At 38.8% G+C, this 24,356-nt stretch overlaps 2 protein-coding genes across 2 annotated transcripts in view; one reads left to right on the top strand and one right to left on the bottom strand.

The window, feature by feature from the left end:
* Nucleotides 1-376: 376 nt before the first annotated feature.
* Nucleotides 377-3,668, bottom strand: thoc7 (THO complex 7). Its single transcript, XM_074620343.1, has 8 exons — nucleotides 3,567-3,668; nucleotides 3,195-3,315; nucleotides 2,947-3,074; nucleotides 2,252-2,338; nucleotides 1,089-1,146; nucleotides 915-981; nucleotides 753-822; nucleotides 377-550 (listed from the first exon to the last, which is right to left on the bottom strand). Exons 1-8 carry the CDS (start codon nucleotides 3,583-3,585, stop codon nucleotides 489-491), a joined length of 612 nt encoding a protein of 203 aa, XP_074476444.1. The 5' UTR covers nucleotides 3,586-3,668; the 3' UTR covers nucleotides 377-488.
* Nucleotides 3,669-6,055: 2,387 nt separating this feature from the next.
* The window catches only part of atxn7 (ataxin 7), a 36,041-nt gene continuing 17,740 nt past the window's right edge, over nucleotides 6,056-24,356 (top strand). Inside the window, exons 1-5 of the mRNA XM_074619482.1 lie at nucleotides 6,056-6,223; nucleotides 11,477-11,576; nucleotides 15,411-15,635; nucleotides 15,845-15,913; nucleotides 23,126-23,230. Of these exons, the coding sequence (XP_074475583.1) occupies nucleotides 15,419-15,635; nucleotides 15,845-15,913; nucleotides 23,126-23,230 (391 nt within the window). The 5' untranslated portion in view covers nucleotides 6,056-6,223; nucleotides 11,477-11,576; nucleotides 15,411-15,418. The remainder of the gene's footprint in view (nucleotides 6,224-11,476; nucleotides 11,577-15,410; nucleotides 15,636-15,844; nucleotides 15,914-23,125; nucleotides 23,231-24,356) is intronic.

Raw genomic sequence — 24,356 nt, 5'->3', positions numbered from 1 at the left:
TTATGTAAGGGATAATGTACAGCTAGCGGGTCATTGTTGTGAAATAAACCCCGACAGGGCGATGCAGCGGTGGACCCCGATGCGTCCTGAAGGGGTTTATTTCACAACAATGACCCGCTAGCTGTACATTATCTCGCTTACTACACAGCTACTTACTTAAGTAATCAATAATTTGACACAAAAGCGGTCCGCCAGAGTCCGACATTAGAACTGCGCCCATAGCAACGGTTGGTTATACATAACAACGGTCTGCTTTAAAGAAATTACAAACCGTAGAACGCCGTGATTGACCAATTAAAATCGAGTATTCAACAAAGCTGTGTAATAAATTTTATATAACAGAGTTATATGAACAGACATACTTGAACAAGACAGATGTGGACAATGCAGCTTTATTCAAAAATACATACAAAAAGTATTCTTAGCCAAAAAACAAAATCATTTAAAAGCGGTTCACATCATTTATTTCAGTCAGGATCTCCACGAGTTCAATCACCGTTCCGTGAAGGGCTCTCCTGATTGTTGTCGTCATTGTCTGATTTCTCATCATCTAGGAAAAATTAAAAATGATTAGCAAGGCGTAGGCACCTCTACTTTTTCTAAACTTTACAGAAGATGAAACGGATCAACATTTTGTGTTTTTGAGCAATGTACAGATCAATATCTATTGAGAATAAAAGAACACGACACAGGGACATCGAAAAGAAAAAACAATGCCAAGTATGGCACCCCCAGTGTCCTTGTTTACTCACTCTCAAGTGTCTGCTGTAGTTCCTGTATGGTACTGAGTAGCACATGGAACTGCTTCTTCCTTAACTCCAACTGTGTGCGACAAAAGGGAGAGAAATAAAACATTACTAATGAATGACACACACATTACAGGTTAGAATAGAAGAGATGATAGATGTATTTACCTTTGCATCTACATTCTCCTTGATGTGAGACAGTTGCTGGAGTTCTTTGTCAAGCGCCTCCAACTGCCTGCAAATGATCAAACCAACGTTAAACACATCATCGGATTATCATGAAAGCAAAAACTGCTCTGACACGTGAAGGAGAACAATTAAACAAATGAGGGGCTGACTCACTTCAGTGTTTCATGTCGGTCTGGGTGTTGCTGGATAACTTTAGCTAAAGCATCGTACTCTGGAAGGACAGAAAAAAGTGAAAATGTGAGGCAAGTGGAAATTCAAACCAGCTCAAACTAACCACAAACATGTATATATTATGCATTATTTTCACAGTATATATTGAAACCAATTCTTCTACAATGATTGATAACTTAAACTTGCAGTAGGCAGAATGTTTTTAGCATCATAGGGCAAAAAGTCCATAATAACCTTTCAGCATATTGTATTCAAGTGTTCTGGGAGATAACTAGACTTCTGCTCCTCCTCATGGCTCTGTTTTCAGGCTTTAAAAAAATCTAAAAATCTGGCCAATCACAGGTCATTTCAGAGAGAGCGTTCCTATTGGCTGTTCATTCAATTCTCGCCTTGAGGCGAGAAATAGGCATTACAGTAACAAAATATTGATTCATATTTGATCAGCTCTGCCTAGTTTGACCGTTTGATCAGAGTTTGCGAGTGATTGACAGCTGCTCAGAGACGGCAGACTCCAGCTCGGCTCTGATTGGTTGTTTTCCTCCGGTCTGTGAAATCCTGCAGAGGCCATTAGGAGCACCGAAGGAAACCGAGGCAAATGTTTTGTTTTTTTCCAGATTACCTGTCTCATGCACTACTGTCAGGATATAGTGACCATTTTATAAAAAATAACTTTTTAAAAATCATATTTGCTCCAATCTGCCAACTCCAGCTTTAAGATGTACAGTGTTAATTTTATCCAACGATCTTTTAGTTAATAAAAGGTAAGAAGGTAGTGAAAAACGGCAATCACAAGTCCCCAAAGCCCAAGGTTGTGTCTTCAGATTGCTTGTTTAGTCCGACCGACAGACCGAAACTCAAAGATATTCAGTTTACACATGACATAAAACGGAGGAAAGGAGCAAATCCACGCATTGGAGAAGCTGGAAGCAGAGAAAGGAATTTTCCTTGATAAATTATTTAAATTACTAATTGTCAGAATAGTTGGCAATTAATTATTTGCTGATTGATTGATTGATTTAATTAACATGGTGTTACTACACCTCCAATATTGCCTTTGGTCTTTCTCAGTCTATTATAAAACAATACAAGTAGTAAATCTCTCCTGTGAATAAATCGATCAAGAAGAGCACTGGAAATATTCTTACCTTGGCGATTTTTCCGTATTCTCTTTGCCCTCTGGATTTCTTTTTTGCATTCTGCTATCTTGTCGTGTGCAGACGTGATGTTTTGTTCTGCAATGTGGACAAGGTGGTGATTAGGGTTATTTTGTAACACATTTAGAGCACAAAACCATAGATGTTTTTTGTGGTGACACTGGTGGCCCAGTTCTGCTAGATATTACACATAGAAAGTACGAAATGCAAGAACAGGAATATTTCTGTTATATAAAAGAATATAGGGCTACAGAGGACTGGTTGTCAACAACGTGTGTGCATATAAGTGTGTTGGGGTTACATAAGTTATATAAACTGGGGGAAAAAAGTCCAGAACTTGTGATGGATGATTATTTCTCTGTTGTTACAATGCTAATTGGCATTGTATTTTACATCGTTGGAAAGCCTGTTTATTTACCCTCACAATGATGTCCAACTTGTAAGGATCATGCATTTGTGGGATGAGCAGTACAGCTGATTATGTGGGTAGCGCCCAAGAAAAATGTGCCAATGGTAAACAGTGTATTCTCATAAGGCTACCAGGAATAAACAGGCTTTCCAACAATGTAAAATACAATGCCAATTAGCATTGTAACAACAGAGAAATAATCGACCAAACACAAGTTTCCGAACTTTTTCCCCCAGTTTATATTCAAGGTCAGTGTCAGAAAACCCCTATTTCCTACCTATGTCACTGTAGATTTTCTCATAATTCTCCATTTCCTGAAGATTCATGTCATAAACCATCAACGTCTTCCCCATGGAGAACTCACACTGGGCCAGTATGCCCATCATCCTCTGGTACTGCGTGAACCTGAACAGAATTACAAGACGGTTTATGATCAAAAGCAAGTTCTTCACCAGACTTGTATATATAAATTCTGGGTGACACAGTCCATAGTCTGGCTTTGCAGAGTCTGCAGGGCTCACTCACCCTTCCTCTGGGGTCCCAGGTGAGTTGCACCATTTGGTGAAACTCTTCAGCAGCACGTTGATCCGCCGGTCATCTCCAGCTCCGTCTCCGTCGATGAGAAGACGTTTCCGAATAACTTCATCTGGAATAGGAGCGAAAAGCGTGAATCAAAACAACCTCCCAGATACAGCAGGTAGATTCAAGAGCCTCGTTAGCTGTTAGCTGATAGCTGTATATTAGCTGTTATCAAAGCAAACTGCTTCTACGTGGTACATTATTTCGTTTTAGACAGTATAACTGGGTACATATGAGTACTTTAAGAGCTTCGCCACACATTTATACTCTTTGTTTTTTACCAGAGAGCTGAAATCAGTGAATTAAAACGTGTCTTACCATCTGTAACAGCTCCCATGTCTGTAGCTGGATACAACTTTATTGAACAACCGGAAGTGAACAAAGCTAGAGTTTAGCCCCGCCCCCCTGGACAGACAGACGGCTGTGATTGGCCACGGTCTGAATTTTAAAGTTTTTTAAAAACTTTATTTAAAAAATAAATCTGGTTATTAACAAGTAATAAAAGGATTAAATACTTTTACCAGGGGTCAGAAACCTTTACTATTAAAAGAGCCATTTTAGGCAAAAAAAAAATTAATAGTAAATCTGTCAGGAGCCGCAAAACATTTTAGCATTGTGATGAAGGTAACACAGTTTATAGTCTAGTATATAGTATATAAGTCTAATGCATTGAGGGCCCAAGTGCAAATGTTCTACGCAGTATAAGGGAAACATTGAAGGAAAAAAATCTGAGGTTTCCAGAATAAAGTCATAATATTACGACTTTTTATAGTCGTAATATTACGAGGAAAAAAGTCATAACTTTACGAGAAAAAAAGTCGTAATATTACAAGAATAAAGTCATAACTTTACGAGAAAATAAAGCGTTATATTACGAGACCGCAGCCGGAGGGAACAGGGAAGACACCAGAGTTTTTGTCGGAGACGATAACGTTTCTCTCTGTGGAGCCCCGTCACTTCACAAGACACGGGAAACCTCTGTTGGTCTTGAGGAGCTGCAGTATTTATTTCTGCACAAACGTCCACTAGATATTCTCAGAGTTAAACTAACTCTTCTGCAGTGTGTAGTGTGCGCGCATAAACGTGAGAGCGGAGCGAAATAGCGAGAACGAGCGCTAGTGAAGGCAAGCAGGCAGGCAGAGGAGCAGAGTACAGCAGACACTCCGGTTCTAGAGACCAAAGCTACGGTCTCCCCCGTGTCCTATGACTGCAGCCAACACTGTTTTACAAGACGGGCTTCACTAGATATAACTTTGCGGTTTTGGTGCTTCCTTGTAGTTTGTGTTGGAGTCTGAGTCTGAACAGCGTAGCCACACGCGAGCGCGCATGGGACACCGACCCGGATTGATTTAATACGTGTAAGAAGTTACAAACAGTCCCTTTAAGTGAGAATAATATAGATTTTTTCTAATATTCATTTTTAAACTGGAGACCCCACTACATTCTTCAACACATGCCACTGCTTTTTTAAATCTCATTTTTTGTATCTTTTAAGAATAATATAGTGTCATCAGCAAAGTTGACTTAATTTTTTATTGTTTCCTCAATACTGAAATGCCCCAAAAATTATTCATCTTAATGTGTGTTGCCATAACTTTATTTGTTGCAAAAACGATTTGTAAGATTGGCAACTTGTCAAACTCTAAAGAGGCTTCTGCTCCGCTGTTCAGGAAACTGAACATTCTTTCAGTTTATGACATAAATATTCATCAGATATGTGTGTTTATGTATAAATATATGTTCTTGCCTTCTTCTTCTTTACCATCATCGTTTAGCAACTTCTTTAAAAATAATTCTCAAATTCATTCACATAATACTAGACAGGTAAATCATCTTCACCTGCCTTTTTACAAAACAAAACATGGCCATACATGTTATTAAGAAGACGCTATCCTTAGAACATTTTAAAAGGAAATTATCATCACATTTAATTAATGATGTCTAATTATCTTTTGATATGTTTAGATATATTTCCTTTTCTTCTGTACTGTTTTTTTGTATATATTTCATTGTTTTTATTGGATTGTTTTCCACTGTTTGGTTAGGGTTTTTCTGCACATTTTGTGTACTTCTTGTTGTTGTTTAATTTTTGTTGTATTTTTAAAATTATGTTAGTTTAGATCCTTCTTCCTTTTTTGTTATTGTTTTTTTTCCCTTCTCAAATCACATAAGGCCAAATGGTTAGTTCCACCTTTCTATGTTAGAAACATGAATACAGAGGGAGGAAAAATAAATTATGTGGGATTCGAAAAAAAAATAAAATAAATCAAAGGACAACCATGATTTTGTCTTGCTATTGTTGTAAAAAACTGATGTGGAATGCAAAATGAAATAAACAGTATAAGTAAATCATTTCCTCTCTAAGATTCTTATAAAATAGCTCACACAGCTACATAAAACTCTACTCATGTACATCAGCAGCGTAAAAGCATATTTCAAACTATAAATGAATCTGGACCAACATTGTCGGGTTAGAACTGCGTGATAAAAATGAAAACGGGATGTGTGAAAGCTAACCATTCCAACCTGGAAAATAACATAAAACAAACAAAAACATGTGATATATATATATATACATACATATATATATATATATGTTTGATATATCTGGAGGAAAAGGTGCGTATTCTTCTTGACCTCTCCTGACACATTTTTTTTTTCATTGACTGGATTTTGTGCAGTTTTATATATGTGCAAATAAATAAATGAAATAAAATAAATACTAAAAAAAAAAAAAAGGTTGAGATGGGGCAGCTTTAACTCATCAGCGTGCGTGCGTGCATGACGCAGTGACGTCGCCGTCCCAGAATGCAGTCTGGTAAACAGACATGGAAGCACCAGGTGAAGACCTCCACAGAGGCTGAAGCTCTGCTGCATCGCTCTTCTCCACCGTCTTCTGTCTGCTTCACCCAGCGCATCCAGCTGATATACATCCACCCGGTGGCACGGTGACGCCTACAGCATCCAGAGCCTCGGTAAGAGTGGAGTTGTTGTCGATCCGTGACGTCTGCTGATGACTTCTGCTGCTGCTGTCAGCTCTCTGCTAGCTTACCTCGCTAACGCTAACTAGTCATGGCTGTCCACAGGCTTCTCCAGCTAGCATGCTAATGTAGCCACCACTGCTCTCTAGTAAACGCTTGTACCAGTCACAGAGTCACGCTGGAGGGAGCCTGTCTTCATCACACAACTCCTGATTGATATCCTGTCTGTTTCCACATCAATTAACGTTTAAACACGTGTTCATGTTAGTGGTTAAGAGTGTAGTAGAAGTGGGAGCATTGTTGGTCTCTGCTAGCTAATGTCAGTTAGTTAACATAGTTGACAATGACAAGTTCTTAGTTTCTAAACAAATAACATAATGTTATCTTTTGCTAATCATAGCTTTGACATACTGTCTTTGTAGAGCCCAAAATCACGTTTTGATTGAGCCTAAACTGAGTACTGACGTGTTTATAGTGTAATATAGCATTCACTCTGATTTCATAGTTACAGTCAGTGTATGTAGAAATGTGTAAAGGCTGGGTGACAGTTCAGTCACAGAGTCACACTGGATGGAACCTGTCTTCATCACACAACTCCTGATTGATATTCTGTCTGTTTCCACATCAATTAACGTTTAAACAAGTGTTAATGTTAGTGGGTAAGAGCGTAGTAGAGGTGGGAGCAACGCTAGCCAGTTAAACTCTCAGTTAGCTAACTTAGTTGACAATGACAAGTTCTTAGTTTCTGAAGAAATAACATAATGTTATCTTTTGCCAATCATGGCTTTGATATGCTGTCTTCGTAGAGCCCAAAATCACGATTTGATTGAGCCTAAACTATGAGTACTGACATGTTTAAAGTGTAATATAGCAATACTGTTCAGAAGAACAGTGTAGTTAATACATTCACTCTGATTTCATAGTTATAGTCAGTGTATGTAGAAATGTGTAAAGGCTGGGTGACAGTTCAGTCACAGTCACGCTGGATGGAGCCTGTCTTCATCACACAACTCCTGATTGATATTCTGTCTGTTTCCAATTAAATCAACGTTTCTATTTATCAGAAAAACATGTGAATGTTAGTGGTTAAGAGTGTAGTAGAGGTGGGAGCAACGCTAGCCAGTTAAACTCTGTTAGTTAACATAGTTGACAATGACAAGTTCTTAGTTTCTAAAGAAATAACATAATGTTATCTTTTGCCAATCATAGCTTTGATATACTGTCTTTGTAGAGCCCAAAATCACGTTTTGATTGAGCCTAAACTATGAGTACTGACGTGTTTATAGTGTAATATAGCAATACTGTTCAGAAGAACAGTGTGTTTTAATACATTCACTCTGATTTCATAGTTATAGTCAGTGTATGTAGAAATGTATAAAGGCTGGGTGACAGTTCAGTCACAGAGTCACACTGGATGGAGCCTGTCTTCATCACACAACTCCTGATTGATATTCTGTCTGTTTCCACATCAATTAACGTTTAAACAAGTGTTACTGTTAGTGGGTAAGAGTGTAGTAGAGGTGGGAGCAACGCTAGCCAGTTAAACTCTCAGTTAACATAGTTGACAATGACAAGTTCTTAGTTTCTAAAGAAATAACATATTGTTATCTTTTGCCAATCATAGCTTTGATATTCTGTCTTTGTAGAGCCCAAAATCACGATTTGATTGAGCCTAAACTATGAGTACTGACGTGTTTATAGTGTAATATAGCAATACTGTTCAATATGACAGTGTATTTAATACATTCACTCTGATTTCATAGTTATAGTCAGCGTATGTAGAAATAACATAATGTTATCTTTTGCCAATCATGGCTTTGATATGCTGTCTTCATAGAGCCCGAAACCACGATTTGATTGAGCCTAAACTACGAGTACTGACGTGTTTATAGTGTAATATAGCAATACTGTTCAGAAGAACAGTGTAGTTAATACATTCACTCTGATTTCATAGTTACAGTCAGTGTATGTAGAAATGTGTAAAGGCTGGGTGACAGTTCAGTCACAGAGTCACGCTGGATGGAGCCTGTCTTCATCACACAACTCCTGATTGATATTCTGTCTGTTTCCAATTAAATCAACTTTTCTATTTATCAAAAAAACATGTGAATGTTAGTGGGTAAGAGTAGTAGAGGTGGGAGCAACGCTAGCCAGTTAAACTCTCAGTTAGTTAACATAGTTGACAATGACAAGTTCTTAGTTTCTGAAGAAATAACATAATGTTATCTTTTGCCAATCATAGCTTTGATATGCTGTCTTCGTAGAGCCCGAAACCACGATTTGATTGAGCCTAAACTACGAGTACTGACGTGTTTATAGTGTAATATAGCAATACTGTTCAATATGACAGTGTATTTAATACATTCACTCTGATTTCATAGTTATAGTCAGTGTATGTAGAAATAACATAATGTTATCTTTTGCCAATCATAGCTTTGATATGCTGTCTTCGTAGAGCCCAAAATCACGATTTGATTGAGCCTAAGCTACAAGTACTGTTTATATTGTAATATAGCAATACTGTTCAGAAGAACAGTGTATTTAATACATTCACTCTGATTTCATAGTTATAGTCAGTGTATGTAGAAATGTGTAAAGGCTGGGTGACGGGTCATTATGATCTTTTGTTTGACTCTGATATGATTATATCATGGTATGGTTGGTACACAATTCTGTTTCAGTTTCAAACAATTTCTCAAGGAGTTTTGTTTGATTTGAGCAATGAACAGCAGATCAGAATTCATTGCATTGAATGTCAGTTGATTATTTTATGTGATTTTACATGTTTGACATTATATGACATATAGGTATATACATTTTTGGAAAGGAAATATCCACATCAGTTCATGTTAATATTGTGACAATTAGCACAGAATGAGAGATGGGAAGCAGCTTCCAATAACGTCAACCCTTTACTTACCAAAATCTCAGAGGGACAAACATTCAGAAAACTAGGGATGTACCAATACCAATATTGAATGGGATATCGGGCCGATACTGATTAAAATAGCTGGATTGGATATAGGTGACAATGGGGCCAATCTATTCAATTAAATTTTATGTTTATATACTATATTTATTATATACTGGAATTTGGAAGTTCTGACCAATTTGTTGCTGCATTAAAACGTTAACGTAATTCCTGTTAATTTTGAAGATTTTTCACCAAGTTGCTGGTGTACGATTTATTATTTTAATAATAAATAACGATTCACTAAATTGATATCTTTATATGGATTTATTTGTCACATTTTGTTTTACAAAGTTAGGAAAGCAGTGTTTAAGTCAAGCCTGATGTTGCCTTACACATACTGTAAATGAATGATCCCAGTCACTTCCACACAGTGAGGCATGCGGCTTGTTAGTTAAACACTGATATCGGATCAGTACTCAGTATCGGCCGATACCCAAAGCCCAGGTATTGCTATCGGAACTGAAAAAGTCGGATCAGTGCATCCCTACAGAAAACAAAGTGCAAAATACAGCTATAGTGAAGAAATGTAACACCTACTTCCCTGATGGTTAAAGTTATAGGCCAGCACAAATATTATATTTACCAACATGTTCAAACAGACATATTACAAACACGAAAAAAAAGCAACATTTGCATTTTGGAACATAAGGCGGCAAACTTAACTACTCAGTTCTAGACTAGGCATGATGGTAACTATGGGCCGTCGCTACAATACTGTGACATTGACATCACCCAGCCCTTATAATTAAAGGAGAGGATATGCAGGACACATCCCACCCAGCCATTGGCTTCATCTGTACGACCACAGAACAGCCACCATTCAACAACAATCCTAAAAGCCCTCTGTAGGTTAGATTTGTGATCTAGGCTTCTGGCTGTAAAACTGTCAAATCTCGACATTCATTTCTTACTCCCATATAGGCGGTGTAGTTTCTAAGTACAGTATTTGGGTGGTGACATATTTGTTTCAACAACAAACAATTGCAAAAATGAAAGAACGGCTATTAGATTAAAGCTCTGAGTTTTGGCTCTAAGGGTCGTTGACAGTGTTCATATCAGTATTGTGTGAAAGGTTAGGAGATTGTAGCTATTTTTATACATAGCTCCACAGTTTGAAGACAGCACTGACTGCACTGTCCATTTGATAGTAGAATGTAGCATTATTAATGTTATTAGTTATGTTTGCCAAGTTCAAATGTCTGCCGTGACATAGGTCTGTTGTTTAATCATTAGGTACGTTATGTATTGTGTATGTGACTGTTGATCAGTGAGAAAGGTAGAGTTAATGTTAACAACATTCAAGAAAAAGCTCAGAGCTCCAGTTTACATTTAAGCATGGGTTTTGATCTACATTACCCGAGCTTCTCGGAGAGCACCAGTCCACTGGCTGAAGCAAGATATAGCAACACGTTCTCATCCCAACTTGTCATATACTAACGCTTTGTCAGACCCCTCGGCGTCACTTTTTGGTCACAGTAAACAGATGCTTGGTGTTGTGAATTAAACAAAAACACTTGCTTAGGTTCAGGAAATAAAACCAGTATAGTTAGGTTTAGGAAAAACAACATGGTTGGGCCTAAAACTACTACGTTTTGTACAGTGAAATGACACTGAACGTTGTGAACACGGGACAGGAACAGCAGTCTCCTGGATTAAAGCCCAGTATTTGTTGGACCCATCCATGTCCTCTCCCACCCGCCATGTGTATCCGTTTCGCTCTTTAAACTACGCCACCACAACACTTCCCCTGAGCGTTTAATATTGATGCGGATGGGTTTACATTGTAGTTAATGGAAAGTCAGGTGCTTCTCATACCGACGCTAAAGGGTCGCCTTGTGTGTCGGTATCTAACACCTGACGGCTGTGACAAAGCGTCGGTATTTGACGCCTTGTGAATGAGAACGGGCTGGATATAGTGCTACAGTATACAGTTCCTCTGATATTCTCTCTATGGTCTACCTCTATGAAAATATTATGATATGTCTTGCATTAGATAAGAGAACAAAAACAATCAGAAAAGGGTACGGACTCAGTGTTTAGAAGGGATTACTGTGGGGCTGGAGAGAGGGTGGTTAGCAATGGTGCTACTTGATAGATTAGATTACTGCATAGTGGTGATGAACTCCACAACAAGGCCCAGGGAGGACAGCGTTACCTTTCAGACATAGTCTTATAATTCCATATTCACTGATTAACTCTATCACGAAAACAAAGAACCGGATACTCACTTGTCTTCTCTCATTGCTTGTCTGTGTCTGTGTGTTTGTCTCCAGACTTCCTCTCCAGTGTGTGTGGCGGCCAACGATCACCCAAACTGATGAGGATCGGCTGATTGACTTAAAAATAAGTTCCTTTTTTTCTTATTTTGCCAAGGTAAGATCTCACAGCTACTCATTACTCTACATTGTTTGTTTATTGTTTATTGTTTATTTATTTTGCTCAAATTAAGACTACACAAACATTAAAGAAAAATAATATAAAGTGCAGGAAAAGGCAAAAAAAACCACTAGGCTTATTTGAAGCCTCCACCTAAATAATGTTGAAATGTCACAATGTTATAGAAAACACAAGATTAATATACATAAATAATATGACTACATAATAGTGAAGACAAACAATTATAACAAGATATATGTAATAACAACAATAACAATAAATATATAAAAAAAAGACCAGAAATGTGTCATGTGCGTAAGCGAATGTGCGTGTTTGTGTTTGTGTATGTGTGTGTGCGTTTGTGAGGGCGATATTGGTTTAAACATCTACACATCCTGAGCAATAGTAATCATGCATAACACTCGGAGTGAAAAAAATTCTATTGATCTTTACAGTTGTCGTTGTTACTTAGAAACATATTGAAGTTAAGTATAATAATTTTATAGTAATTGTTTTCCAGAGAACCCGCTTACTTTTTTATTTTCTTCAGGTTAATTTAAATACTTATACAACACAAACAGTTTTTCCCTGTTTGTGAACATCAGTAACTCCACCTACACACGTGTAGTCATCATGATAAAATGAATGTGCTAGAGGGAAGGTAGCTAGTATCTAGCAAACGGATAACACTCTCTGTTCCTCTTTCATTATTATACATTCCCTTACTGGAAAATGTAAATTACAGTACAACAGTTCTGCAATGAATGCTATTTCTGCTTTAATGAAATATACATTAGTATTTTTGTTATGACTCACTATTTGTTGAGGCTACAGCAACAGTGTGTTGTTGCCTACTGAGGCTAGAGTTTGTACTGGTGCTGTATTGGGTTGCATATATTGAAGGTGAGGGGTTTGTTTTATACGACGTGTTTATTAGACTTTGTATAAATATTACAGATACCTTTTTAAATGCTATGTAATCCAACACAACTCCTCCACCTCGGCAAACATCTGGCACGACACAAAGGCAGAATGTAATTACAGACTTTTGTATTGGACTGCCTAATATTGTACAAGGGTCTTTATTTGGTTATCATCAAAATAACGCTCCAAACTTGCGCTAAATTTTAGCGTCATGGCCATTTTCGAAGGGGTCCCTTGACCTCTGACCTCAGGATATGTGAATGAAAATGGGTTCTGAGGGTACCCACGAGTCTCCCCTTTACAGACATGCCAACTTTATGATAATCACATGCAGTTTGGGGAACGTCATAGTCAAGTCAGCACACTGACACACTGACAGCTGTTGTTGCCTGTTGGGCTGCAGTTTGTCATGATGTGATTTGAGTATATTTTTGTATGCTAAATGCAGTACCTGTGAGGGTTTCTGGACACTATAATTTCAGTTTAGTTTTTCTTAAAGGATGTAGTTTATTTAGTTTCAGTTTACTAAAAATATTTTTCATTGCATATTTTCGTTTCAGTTTCAGTTTACTATAATAACCCTGGTCCAAAGACAAAACCAAGTTTCTGACCTGTACACTTGAAATTAGCAACAGACAGCCAAGGCCATTTTTGCTCAAGGTTCTTGAGGGTAAATGCCAAATGGGAATACGTTCAACTTTTCTGCCGTTTATTAGGAGGAATTTTTCGGATAACCTTCATTTGATATCAGAAAAACAGAGCAGAAGGCTGTTTAAACTGGCCTTGTTTTTATGTCAAACTGACAGATGGCTGTGTCTTAAGAATTTCTGATGATTTGTGTTGAAAAAAGATAAATAACTCCATAGAATCAACTACTACATTATTCATATAAATTAGTGAGGACAGCATCAGTTGAAGACTAGAAATATTTGTGCCTTTTGTAAGTCAAGTCAGTGAGTGCATTACTTTGTGAGGAGAGAATCAGAATCAGAATCAGTCAGTCTCTATACTTATTGTTGTCTTGACACCATGAAGAGCCTCCATTTCTTGTTTTCTTGCTTGTCAGTTGATGATATGCATCATTGTGGTAGATCACAAGCATATCATTTTGAAAGTGAAAGTAAAGACAACTCGGCTGTGTGCCTCACACACAAGTTTAGGAGCCACAGGGGAATCATTTCAAGTCTGTTATAGATCTCATAAGTGTTACATTATTCTTTCATAGACAGTTTGGGAGCTGTGTAATTCGAGTCTGACTTTATTTTCAAAAGGAAAATAACAGTTACTGATCCATCGTTCATGAACATCAAATCCACATATATCTGTAAATATGTCTCTCTTATATTCTTGTGTGTGGAGACTCACATCAAAGTTAGTATCTATATGCGAAGCATATTACATATCGTCGTATTTTACTGTAACTAATGGTCAGTCTACATATGGATCTTAATTATCATAATAATGTAGTTATGCACATTCGCCCACCAGTATATTGGTTAATGTCTGCAAAAATGTGAAGTTTAAGTTTTAGTTGTGCCTTCTCATGGCGGATATGGTTTATTTGCTTACTTTTTCTTAGCATGGAAAGTCATTTAGAAATTGAATATGTTGCACCATAAAAGTCATTGCAAGGCTTTCTTGATTTTAAGGGGTGTAAAAATAAAGTTTGAATAATTATTTAAGATATAAAATGAAAACAAAGCTCATAGGATGAGGGCACAGTGAAGAACTGAACACAAGCTGTATTCACAGAGCCATCCCTCTCTGCCAAACAGCCTCGTCCTGCATTAGAAAAACAACCCAAGAGATATACAGAGGAGAGTACTGTACAACAATGGCCAAGCGTCAGGGAGAAGAAAACAGTGAATTTGCCAAAAAAGAAGCCTATTGAATATGTATGATTGTTAAAAAAAACAACAAAAAAAACAAAAACACAATACAGAGAATTGTATTAAAAGTAAAAAAAAACACATACAGGAAAACTCATCTCTGATGCAATATTTACATGAAATTCCTGCATATATTATATATACAGTATATAGATATTGCATTTACTATTGGGGTTAATAGTACAGTTTATAAGTTGTTCTGTACTGTTATTATGTATTGATATGAAATATCCATGAAATGTAATTTAGTCATGATAATATACAGTATATGTATATATGTGTATATATATATATGTGTGTGTGTGTGTGTGACATATATGTGTATATATGTGTGTGTGTGTATGTATATATGTACAGTATATATATTTTTATATATGTATGTATTTGTATATTCATATATTTGTATATACGTATATATATATATTTGTATATATGTATATATATACTGTATATTCGTATGTATATATATATATATTTGTATGTTTGTATATATGTATATATGTGTGTATACATACATACACACATACACTGTGTATATATATATATGTATATATATATATACATATATATATATACCCGTGTATATATATATATATCCGTATATATATATATATATATATATATATATATATAAATACCCGTATATATATATATATATACTGTATATAAATAGTCACCCCCCCCAACCAGAAATATAAATAGACCCATTAACCCTGGGATAATCTGCCAGTCCATTCATATAACTGTAAATCATAATGTTGTGTAAGCTTTCTCTACTTGTTGCTCGTCAAGTGTCCACACACACACACACACACACACACACACACACACACACACACACACACACACACACACACACACACACACACACACACACACACACACACACACAGAGAGGTGCATGTTTTTGAGGGGCGGGTTTCGGGTGCAACAACACGCGCTTGCTCGTGTCAATCAGTGAGCGAGTCCTCCTATCCCGAGCGCGACCAATGCTGACTCTCGTGTTGTTACATTGTAGCGGAAAGAATGTCGGAAAGGGCCGAGGATGACGTCAGGGGGGAGCAGCGCCGAGCGGCCAGGCAGCAGCAGCAGCTGAAGCAGCAGCAGCAGCAGATCCAGCGGGGAGAAGGCTCCACAGCAATGGCGACTGTTGCGGAGCGGAGATCCTTGCCTAGTCCAGAAATCATGCTGGGACAGCCTTGGAGCAACTGGGTCGACGCCGCCAAACTCCACGGCAACGACGGTGAGTCCTCCAGCGTCCACAATGTGCAAGAGGAAGCGAGGTAGAGAGCGACAGTGTTGCCAGTCCTGTCCCTGTTTTTTGGCCGATTGCATGCAGTTTTTTGGTGGAATATGAAGAAACGCTACTGGTAGCAAACAGCACGAGCAGGCAAGCAAGTGCAACTATTTATTTGTCTGTGTGTGTGTGTGTCGGATCGCCTCGTTTTTCAGGTGCTGAATCGGAGGAAAGTTTCAAAGACTTCGGGAAAAATCGAGAAGCCATGCGTTTGTGCAGAGAAGGTGAGTGTTTTTTTTCTCTCTCTCTATCTCTCTAGGGCCAAAGGTGTATTTTGGTTCTGGAGGTTTTGAACACACACATGCACATGGATTCAAACACATGTAAACATGTAAACCTGCTGTAAATCATGCTGCACATCATGAATTGACTGGACAACCGGATGCCACTAGTGAAACATGTGTCTCTTATTTGTGGCAGTAGTTGACATTTTTCCCTAAAATAACTTTATAACTCGCTGTACTTCGGTATAGGCCCAAACATAGTAATAACAATGTTTATTATTGTTGTTAAATTTTTTACATATGAAGCCACCATATTCCATGTGTCTCCAAAAAAAACAACAGCAAGGCTTGTTGCCTTAAGAATCCAAAAATTAGAGGGATAATTAGTAGAAACTTTTATGATTTCTGGAAAAACATAAGGGAAAATGGAAAATTCACTGTTAAAAACAGCGTTTAGGACTTTTTCTTTGTAAAAGCCCTCTCTTAGTCATAACTATTTACATGGTATGAAGTTACGATATGGCTTGCTCCTATGTTACACGCTGGTTCAACACAAAATATGACATACAGTAATGGTTTTGTTACCACATATTTAGATAAATATTGGTAAATTGAAAAAAAAAGTTAAATTTAAGATAACTTCTTAGTGTCAGCATGTCATGTAAATTTCTGATTTATTCAGGCATGATATATTTAAACTTTGATGCCGTGATGGATTTAAAAAAATCAACCAGACAACACTGATAACAAAGTTCCTGCTAGTAACTATGATCTGGTCGTTTCCCTCTAAAGCTGAAACATATTGTAGGTTTCTCTAATAGTGTTTAATGGGCAGTAACATGAAAGGTTCAGTCATGACAGAATAAAGAGAAAGGACAATCCTTTGACACAAGTGATAAAACACCACAATGTCAGAAACACACATCGTCTGGCTTCTGAGCCACGGAGTGATGTTTCAGAGCAGTTTGAGCTGCATTTTATTTTTGGAAACACCTTGTTTAGCATTGGATGATTTTGTCCTGCTGGCAGGCCTGGATTTAGAACGAGCCTCACTACAAAGGTAAATTATTATAACAATGAACCGAATCAACAATCATGCACTATTTTCCAGACACGCCAAGCTCTTAACACTGACATCTGAATGACCAAGTTGACAGGATGATTTGAAAACTCGTTCATTTAATTCAGAGTAATTAATGAATGAATGAATGATGAACAAACGTTGTTACTACGGTGCTGCAGTGATTGTAGTTTGAAGCATAGCTTAATGAAGTTTAATGAAAGGTTTCATACTTCGCTAATGTCGTGCACTACGGCCGGACGATATGACCGAAATCTTCTGTCACAATATAGTGCATTTCCTATCTCGATAAAAATCACAATATAGCACATTTTCTGGTAATTCAATAAATAAATATATGAAATATCCACATGGTGTAAAGCCTTTTTTTTTTTTAAATACTTGTCAAATGAAAAGTATTTTCTTATTTACTGTAATTAAGAACTTTAGTGCAAAATGAACATAACAGTTTCAAGTGAAATTACTGTGTAGAGAAAAAATAAATAATACAGGTGGTCCTCTGCTGTCCAGACAAAAATGACACGCCATGCTGGTTAATGACAACGGATAGCCTGTAGTGGGAAGTGGCGTGTGGCAAACTTAGCAAAAGATGGTTTCCTGGTCAGTGTCTGACTTTCTTACGAGCTCTTCTTGTTTTGGTTGGGCTGAGTCTGGGAACGTTTCTGCATGTTGAGTCCTCTCGAAGCTAAACAGCTTTTCGCAGCTTTTTCCGCTCCCCTCCCACATGTAGGGGACGTAAAAGCGTCGTCCAAATTATGTAAATATTGCCGTAAAACAGTTTGGCCGCTTATTTTTCGACATCATGATAGAAACAATATAGAAAAAATAGATGTTTTTGTATCATATATTGCCCAGCCCTGTTATGCACTGTCGTCCACAGCTACTTTTTATCACTTTGCGGAAAGGATTTTTGCCTGTTGCTTAAGCTCACGTGTCAGATGTGACCTTGCTTTTATGGTACAGTCATCGCAGCTGCTAGGACAGCAAGATTAACATACGTCCTTTTCTTTGAGCTGCATTTCAGAACCAAGTGCAGAGTGAAAATAAATGAATCCTCTGTCGTTTTCTGTTCTGAAAATCTATTTGTGTGTATACTTTGGCAGAGAAAAATGGCACTAATTAAGCAAAAACCACGAGGATCATCTTCAGACACTCAACACCGTCATTAATTCTACAGCCAACAACAAAGCGATCACTGTGGTGTGAGTAATTGTCACTGAATTTGACAGTTTTCAGACTTTGGTATCTCCGAACATGAAACACCTTTGGACACGGATTTGTCCAACATTTTAGAGGCACACGTGTGTTAGAATGTTTCTGGTTCTCATTCATGCTTTCTAACAATGCATTTGCAGAATAGGACATCTGTTTTATATCTCAATGAGGAATGGCCATTGGGAAAGATGGCACATTTCACTTTGGTCACATGATTTTGGCCCACACTTGTGTGTCCAGATTTAGGCCCAGTCCCAATGTCCACACTCACGGACTGACTGACACTTTCCTGCGAAGTCAGTGAGGGCTTAGGGCTGTCCAACTGTCAAATCGTCAAGTGCTTGAGGGCTCTTTCGTAGACATTTTGAGCCCTTTATGTACACTTTCCTCTAAGTACGCATTTCTGCAGACATTGCCTTAGGGCATATCCCACAACTCATAGCTTTGTGACGTTAAACACAGGGTTACAAGGGGTAGCCCGGAGATGTTAAAAAAAGGTAAACAAATAGGACGGCACATGTTCAGCTATGTTAAATTTAACAAAAACAGTAAGGATTTAAAATGATACATTAAAAAACACATGAAATCAGAGTAATGCTAGCATTAGACTATATTACTCACCTGGTTTATTCCATCAACCATTTATTTTAATTTTGCTTAATGATGCTGTTTTGAAAAAAAATAATTAAATTGATTATTTGACAATAAGGCTACCTAACGTGATGTGTCACTGCAAAGTGCTGTCCCATTCATATTTATACCATTTCAAGCCCTTGCAGCCTCTCACACTCATCCATTTACCAGGTGACGTCAGTTAAGTCCCTGAGGGTCAGGGTTTAAGGCCTTAGGGGGGACATTGGGATTGGACCATAGCCTTTTTTTCCCCTCTCCACGTATTGCTGTAAAGGAAAGGGCTAATTGCAGGCAACAATGTGCATACCCTAAGACCGTTGCACAATGTCAATGACACGTGTCCTAGAGGCCCCTAATGACAGGAAAAATCTTTAATATTTCATACAATATATATATATTTTTTAAAGTATGAGATGCATTACACTGCATACACTGAGGTGGCGGCTCAGCTAAGGAGAGGTTGTCTGCTTTATGCTGAAGAAATGCAGTTTAAAAGTGGATGAGATTATTGTATCTCCAGGTCAAGAAAAGCATTTTCAGAGGGAGGCGGAGAGACTGAACGGTCTTTTAAAATGTTCGGCTTTAATGACATGCACTTGACATGCAAGTGGACTGAAACATGTCTCCCATCATGTAGCGGCGTCTTTTAGTGTCTGTTGTTTGTGTCATGGGGCTGATCAACACATGCTGCTCGCGGCAGACGTGCGTGTTCATGGACTGTTATTCTGTGAGTATGTGTGTTTAGTAGGGGTATTACAAGTGGATGACTACACCTCTCCGCCATGACTCACCACCAGATTCCTCCTGTGGTGTAACCGCCATTCTAACACACACCGATGATTAACACGTTGTAAAAAATGTATGGCATTTAATGAATCCGCTCATCGTCTGCTTCCCTTTTTTTTACGCATTTTACAGTGGCACTGTCACAGTCAGGGAAGCTGGGAAATGTAGTGCCAGTGTCAGCCACAGGTCAGATTCAGCCAGCGTGTGTGCTGCTCAGAGGCAGCCAGAGCTGCTACTATTCCACCTAGATCATTTATCACTGCCATGGATGAGGATGCTGAGATTAACTGGACTCTCGTTCTCTTCCTCTGTCTCGTGCTCACAGGCTCTCTTTCTCCTCCTCGAGCGCAGGTCCTCTGCTGCTTTGTCTTGCCGATGCCTCGGCCTGCTTTTCTGCTTTCTCTCTCTCTCTCTGTTTTTTCTCCTCGCTTCCTTTCTTGGCTTCGCTCGGCCGTTCTGTCTCCTCTTTCTTCGCCACGGTGACTTGATTTCTCTCTCTATCCTTTTCATCTTCCTCCTTGAACAAGAAGAAAATGGAGATTGTAGACCGGGGCGGGCACAGCGGCGTTGGACCACTTTTCAAGTCGGGCCGTTTTCAGCGGTACAGTTCAGTCGGTGCCAGTGCGTTGAATGCAGAGTGGGGAGGGCGAACTAGCCGGGCTGCTTTTATAGTTGAGCAAACGGTTTGGAGAACGCTCCCAAGTGAACAACAGCAGCAGTTTGGGAATGAGTTTAGTTTGACCTTGCTATTGATCCATCAAGGAAATGCGGTTGGCCTGCTGGACGCCGCAGTTCTTGGCCTGTTTCAATAAAAGATCTGAGAGAAGGTGGAGTTTTAATGGAGAATACATGGGAAGTTATTGATTTAGCAAATATTTCTGCGCTCTTATTATAACTCAAATTTGCTAGTGGTACAGGAGAACGGCTCGTAGAGAGGGTTGGATCAAAACAGACATGTTGAACCGAAAAGTTGCACAGAGCTCAGGCCAGCATTTTAAGGGCTTACGCTTGTACAAGGGGCGATCAGTGAGTACTGCCCTCCACATCACACTTCTGCACTTGTTCTCTTTACATTATAGTCAGACCCTTGCTTGAGCACATCAGCAGTGTGCTCCCCCACTCAAGTTCTATATAATTTACATGCCTTTGTCCATTAAATGAAGACATTTGCCGTCTCTCCTTGGCAGACCCAAGCCGCTGTGAAAATAGGTCTTTTCGCTCCACTGCTGTTGAAGGAGACACTTAGCAGAGTGGCTTCAGACAATTGACGCGCATTAAGTAGCATCAGGCTTGTCAATTCATCCACACAACGCTGCCACTGACCTCCCCGAGAGGGAATCCCGCCAGGTAGGCCCTTTTTAAATGGTCCTTGCTTAATGGCCCTCATCCCTTCCAGACTCGTCCAGCGATGTTTGGAGAACCCTTGACTGCCCCGGCGGAGTACACATTGAAGAGGCGCTCCACTTCTCTCCTCTTGTATCCTGTCTCCTGCTCATCTCATCACAACGCCCTAGGCAATCTCTTAATTAGCCTCCTTAATTAGGTGGTTTCTGGTTGTGTGCGCCAGGGTAAATTTTGATCACATTCTGGTGAGAAGCGGCACTTCCCTCTGATTTGCCTTAGAGTGGCTTGTGAAACGTGAGGGTTGGTTCATACAATTGGGTGGCTGGAGATGCTGGAGCTGCAGGCATGTCTTACCTTGCAACTCATGCTTCTTGTGTTTTTTTACGATTGCAGGAAAATTACCATCGTTACACTAGGGGTGGGCGGTATACAGGTTTCATCACCGTCACCGGTGTCACGTTCGGCCACGACATGGACTTTGCAATACCATCATTACCGTGATAAACACAAACACGTTCTGGTTTTAGCCAACACACACACACACACACACGAGGGAGATACATGCGGTACCGATACTTTTCGGAACCTTTTGCTTTTCATTTCGGTGCCCATATTAACAGGTTAGAGTAGTCACACAGCCCGGGTGAGCTATAACTCATTTTCAATCTTATTTGGAGCCAATAAACACATCTGTTTTTTTTACATTATTTATTATATCTTCCTTAAGATGTGTCCCGTTACATTGCCCATAAAAAGAAAAGAGGTAGAATCACGTTTTGAGTGGAGTATCCCTTTTGATTTTGTAATCATGTGATATAATACCGTCACCGCAAAAAAACAAAAAAATACCGTGATATACATTTTAGGTCAGAACGCCCATCCGTACTTAACAACACCCTGAACTCAGCCATTTCTTCCAATTTCACTTCATTTAAAATATTCCAGACAGAGGCACTGCACTGCTATGAGTTGTCAAAAGGTTTTGTGGTTCATGAATCTGTGCGTCCACATTTTAAATATTACTCCATAATAACTTCTTGTGTTAAATATGAGCTGGTTTTAGGGGAGGAGGTTTCAGATGAGTCCTGACTCGTGAGAACGTGACCTCATTCCTGGATTGGAATATTTTAATGTTATGGCTTTTAAACATTTCTATACATCTCACTGTGACATGCAACTTTTAAAACTTGACAGACTTTGATTAGGGGGCAGCAGCAAAACATATTTTAGCCACATAAAAGAACCTAACTAACCTAAAAAAATCTATATTGGTTTAAGTGTATGCTATATTTAGAATATTTTCACTGCTTTACCTTGCCATCAGACAGGCTTTTCCAATGAGGAACTGAAGGCGTTATATCCACCTATGCTCTCGCCAAAGCCACTACACTCCATTGAAAAAAAACCTGTAATTTTACCTCGCAGAACATGAGGGTTGCTGGTCTACAGCTGCCTCGACCGGTTAGTTTGTTTGTGTTACTGTGTGACTTTGGTGAATCCAAACTAACCGAAGTCACATAGAGATGTGTGTTTGAATTGGGACATGAAAGGGATGTGAGAAAACCAACACGGGAAGCATGAGGGGGAAAACATTCCATTTTATTCCTTCGTGATCGCTTCTAGGTCACAAATCATCCACACTCTTTGCTACATACATCTTGTATGTGCTGTGCTTGTTTATATCTGGGAGAGACGTTAATTCTTTAACGGCGGGTAACCTTTGGATTGCTGGCTCGGCCCTTTTCCTGCTTCTTATCATTAGGACGTTCTCTATGATGAATGAGGACTCGCATTTGGGAGTGATCTGTATTTGCATGTGCAGACTTTGCTCGTCAGTTCACATCGAGTGAGCTCTTCAGTTTTTTTAATATTCTTAATATGGTTAAGTGTATTCATGTGTGTGTTGTACAAGGCTATGATGTCTAAATTGTACTCGGTATGTGACCAATTTCCTTCTCGATGTTAAGCAGCAAATATTGTGCCATCAAACTGAGTCACCCTATCTTGAGCTATTACAGTTATGACAACAAATGATGGATGTTTGAATGAAGAGTCAGAGTTTGTTGCCAACTGGAGCACTGAGTGAACGTAGGTTTGTTTTATTTGCCCCTCCTTGACTTGTGTCTTGTCTGATTTATTCTTCCCGTGTACAGACATGCCCATATTTGGCCAGTGTCCCGCACAGGACGACTTCTACCTGGTGATGTGCAGCCACTGCGGTCAGGTAGTCAAGCCCCAAGCCTTCCAAGCACACTACGGTAAGTGTCATGCACACACTTACATGAATATGCATGCATATATTCAGAGCCATCTTTCATGCTAACAACATGCTAATCTCTATAAGCAGATTCTGCATTCACATGTAGAATCTGTAGGCAACGGCTCACGATTTTGGCAGCTGAAGCATTCTGGTTTCCGTTTGTAGTCTGAGTAGTATTGAGCAATCACGTTCAAGCAGGCTTTGGTTGAATGCAGGTTAACAGTCCGTGTGGAGAGCAAAAGAGGTAGAACACATCAGCTATAGTCTGACGATCATTTAGCTTTTTATTGGTTTATAATTAATTTGTAAATAGGGCTATAACAACTCCTTGAGTAACTCGAGTAATTTGATTACAAAAAATCATAGATGCAAATTCTTTGCATCAAAGCTTTGTTTATTCCCCCCTGCGCCTGCGCGGGTTTGCGTTGGCGCTATCAACGGTGCACAGATTGATTTCGCGAGTGCAACTGAAGGTGGACACCAAGGCTGTCGCAAGCAATCCCAAAACAATTATTGGTTTGGATCGTTGTAATTACTGCTGCACAACACGCACCCGAGAGAGAATTGTCAGAGCGACGGAAAGGGCGAGTGTGTGAAAGAGAGACGAGCGCACTTACTTTTACAGTCTGGCGAAAGATCTTCAGGATCGATAAGACGACATCCATGGCATGCTTTTATTTGTAATGGTGGCTGTAGCTCCTGTATTTTGATCCCACATGATTCGATCAGTTTGGATGATTTGTGCAGCCCCTGTCCGTGGCAGAGAGGAGAGACCTGGATCAATTTTGAATTCAAACATATTAATACGGTTCGATCAGTTAAAGTTATAGTAACTTTTACAGGAGTATCCCATAAGATATGTACCTTTTTTTTTTTAAAGCGATTTCTTTTAAAAAAAAATTATTTAGTTTGCATTTCAGAAAAAAGTTTTATTTAAAACCCAGAATGCAATATGGCACTTAAATGCACTAAATGGTTTTAGTTGACACATAATATTATTAGATGTAATTTAAGCAATGAAAATATAGATTTTTCTGAAAAGGAAACCAATTAGTTGTTAATTTTAAGAGAATTTCTCTTTTGTATATTTCCTATTGCTCCCTAATAAAGCAAAAATATTTTTT

Source organism: Sebastes fasciatus, chromosome 1 (assembly GCF_043250625.1).
Source record: "Sebastes fasciatus isolate fSebFas1 chromosome 1, fSebFas1.pri, whole genome shotgun sequence".
Classification (NCBI taxonomy): Eukaryota; Metazoa; Chordata; class Actinopteri; order Perciformes; family Sebastidae; genus Sebastes; species Sebastes fasciatus.
Note: the sequence above shows the minus strand (reverse complement) of the source record. Positions and strands in the feature narration are given on the sequence as shown.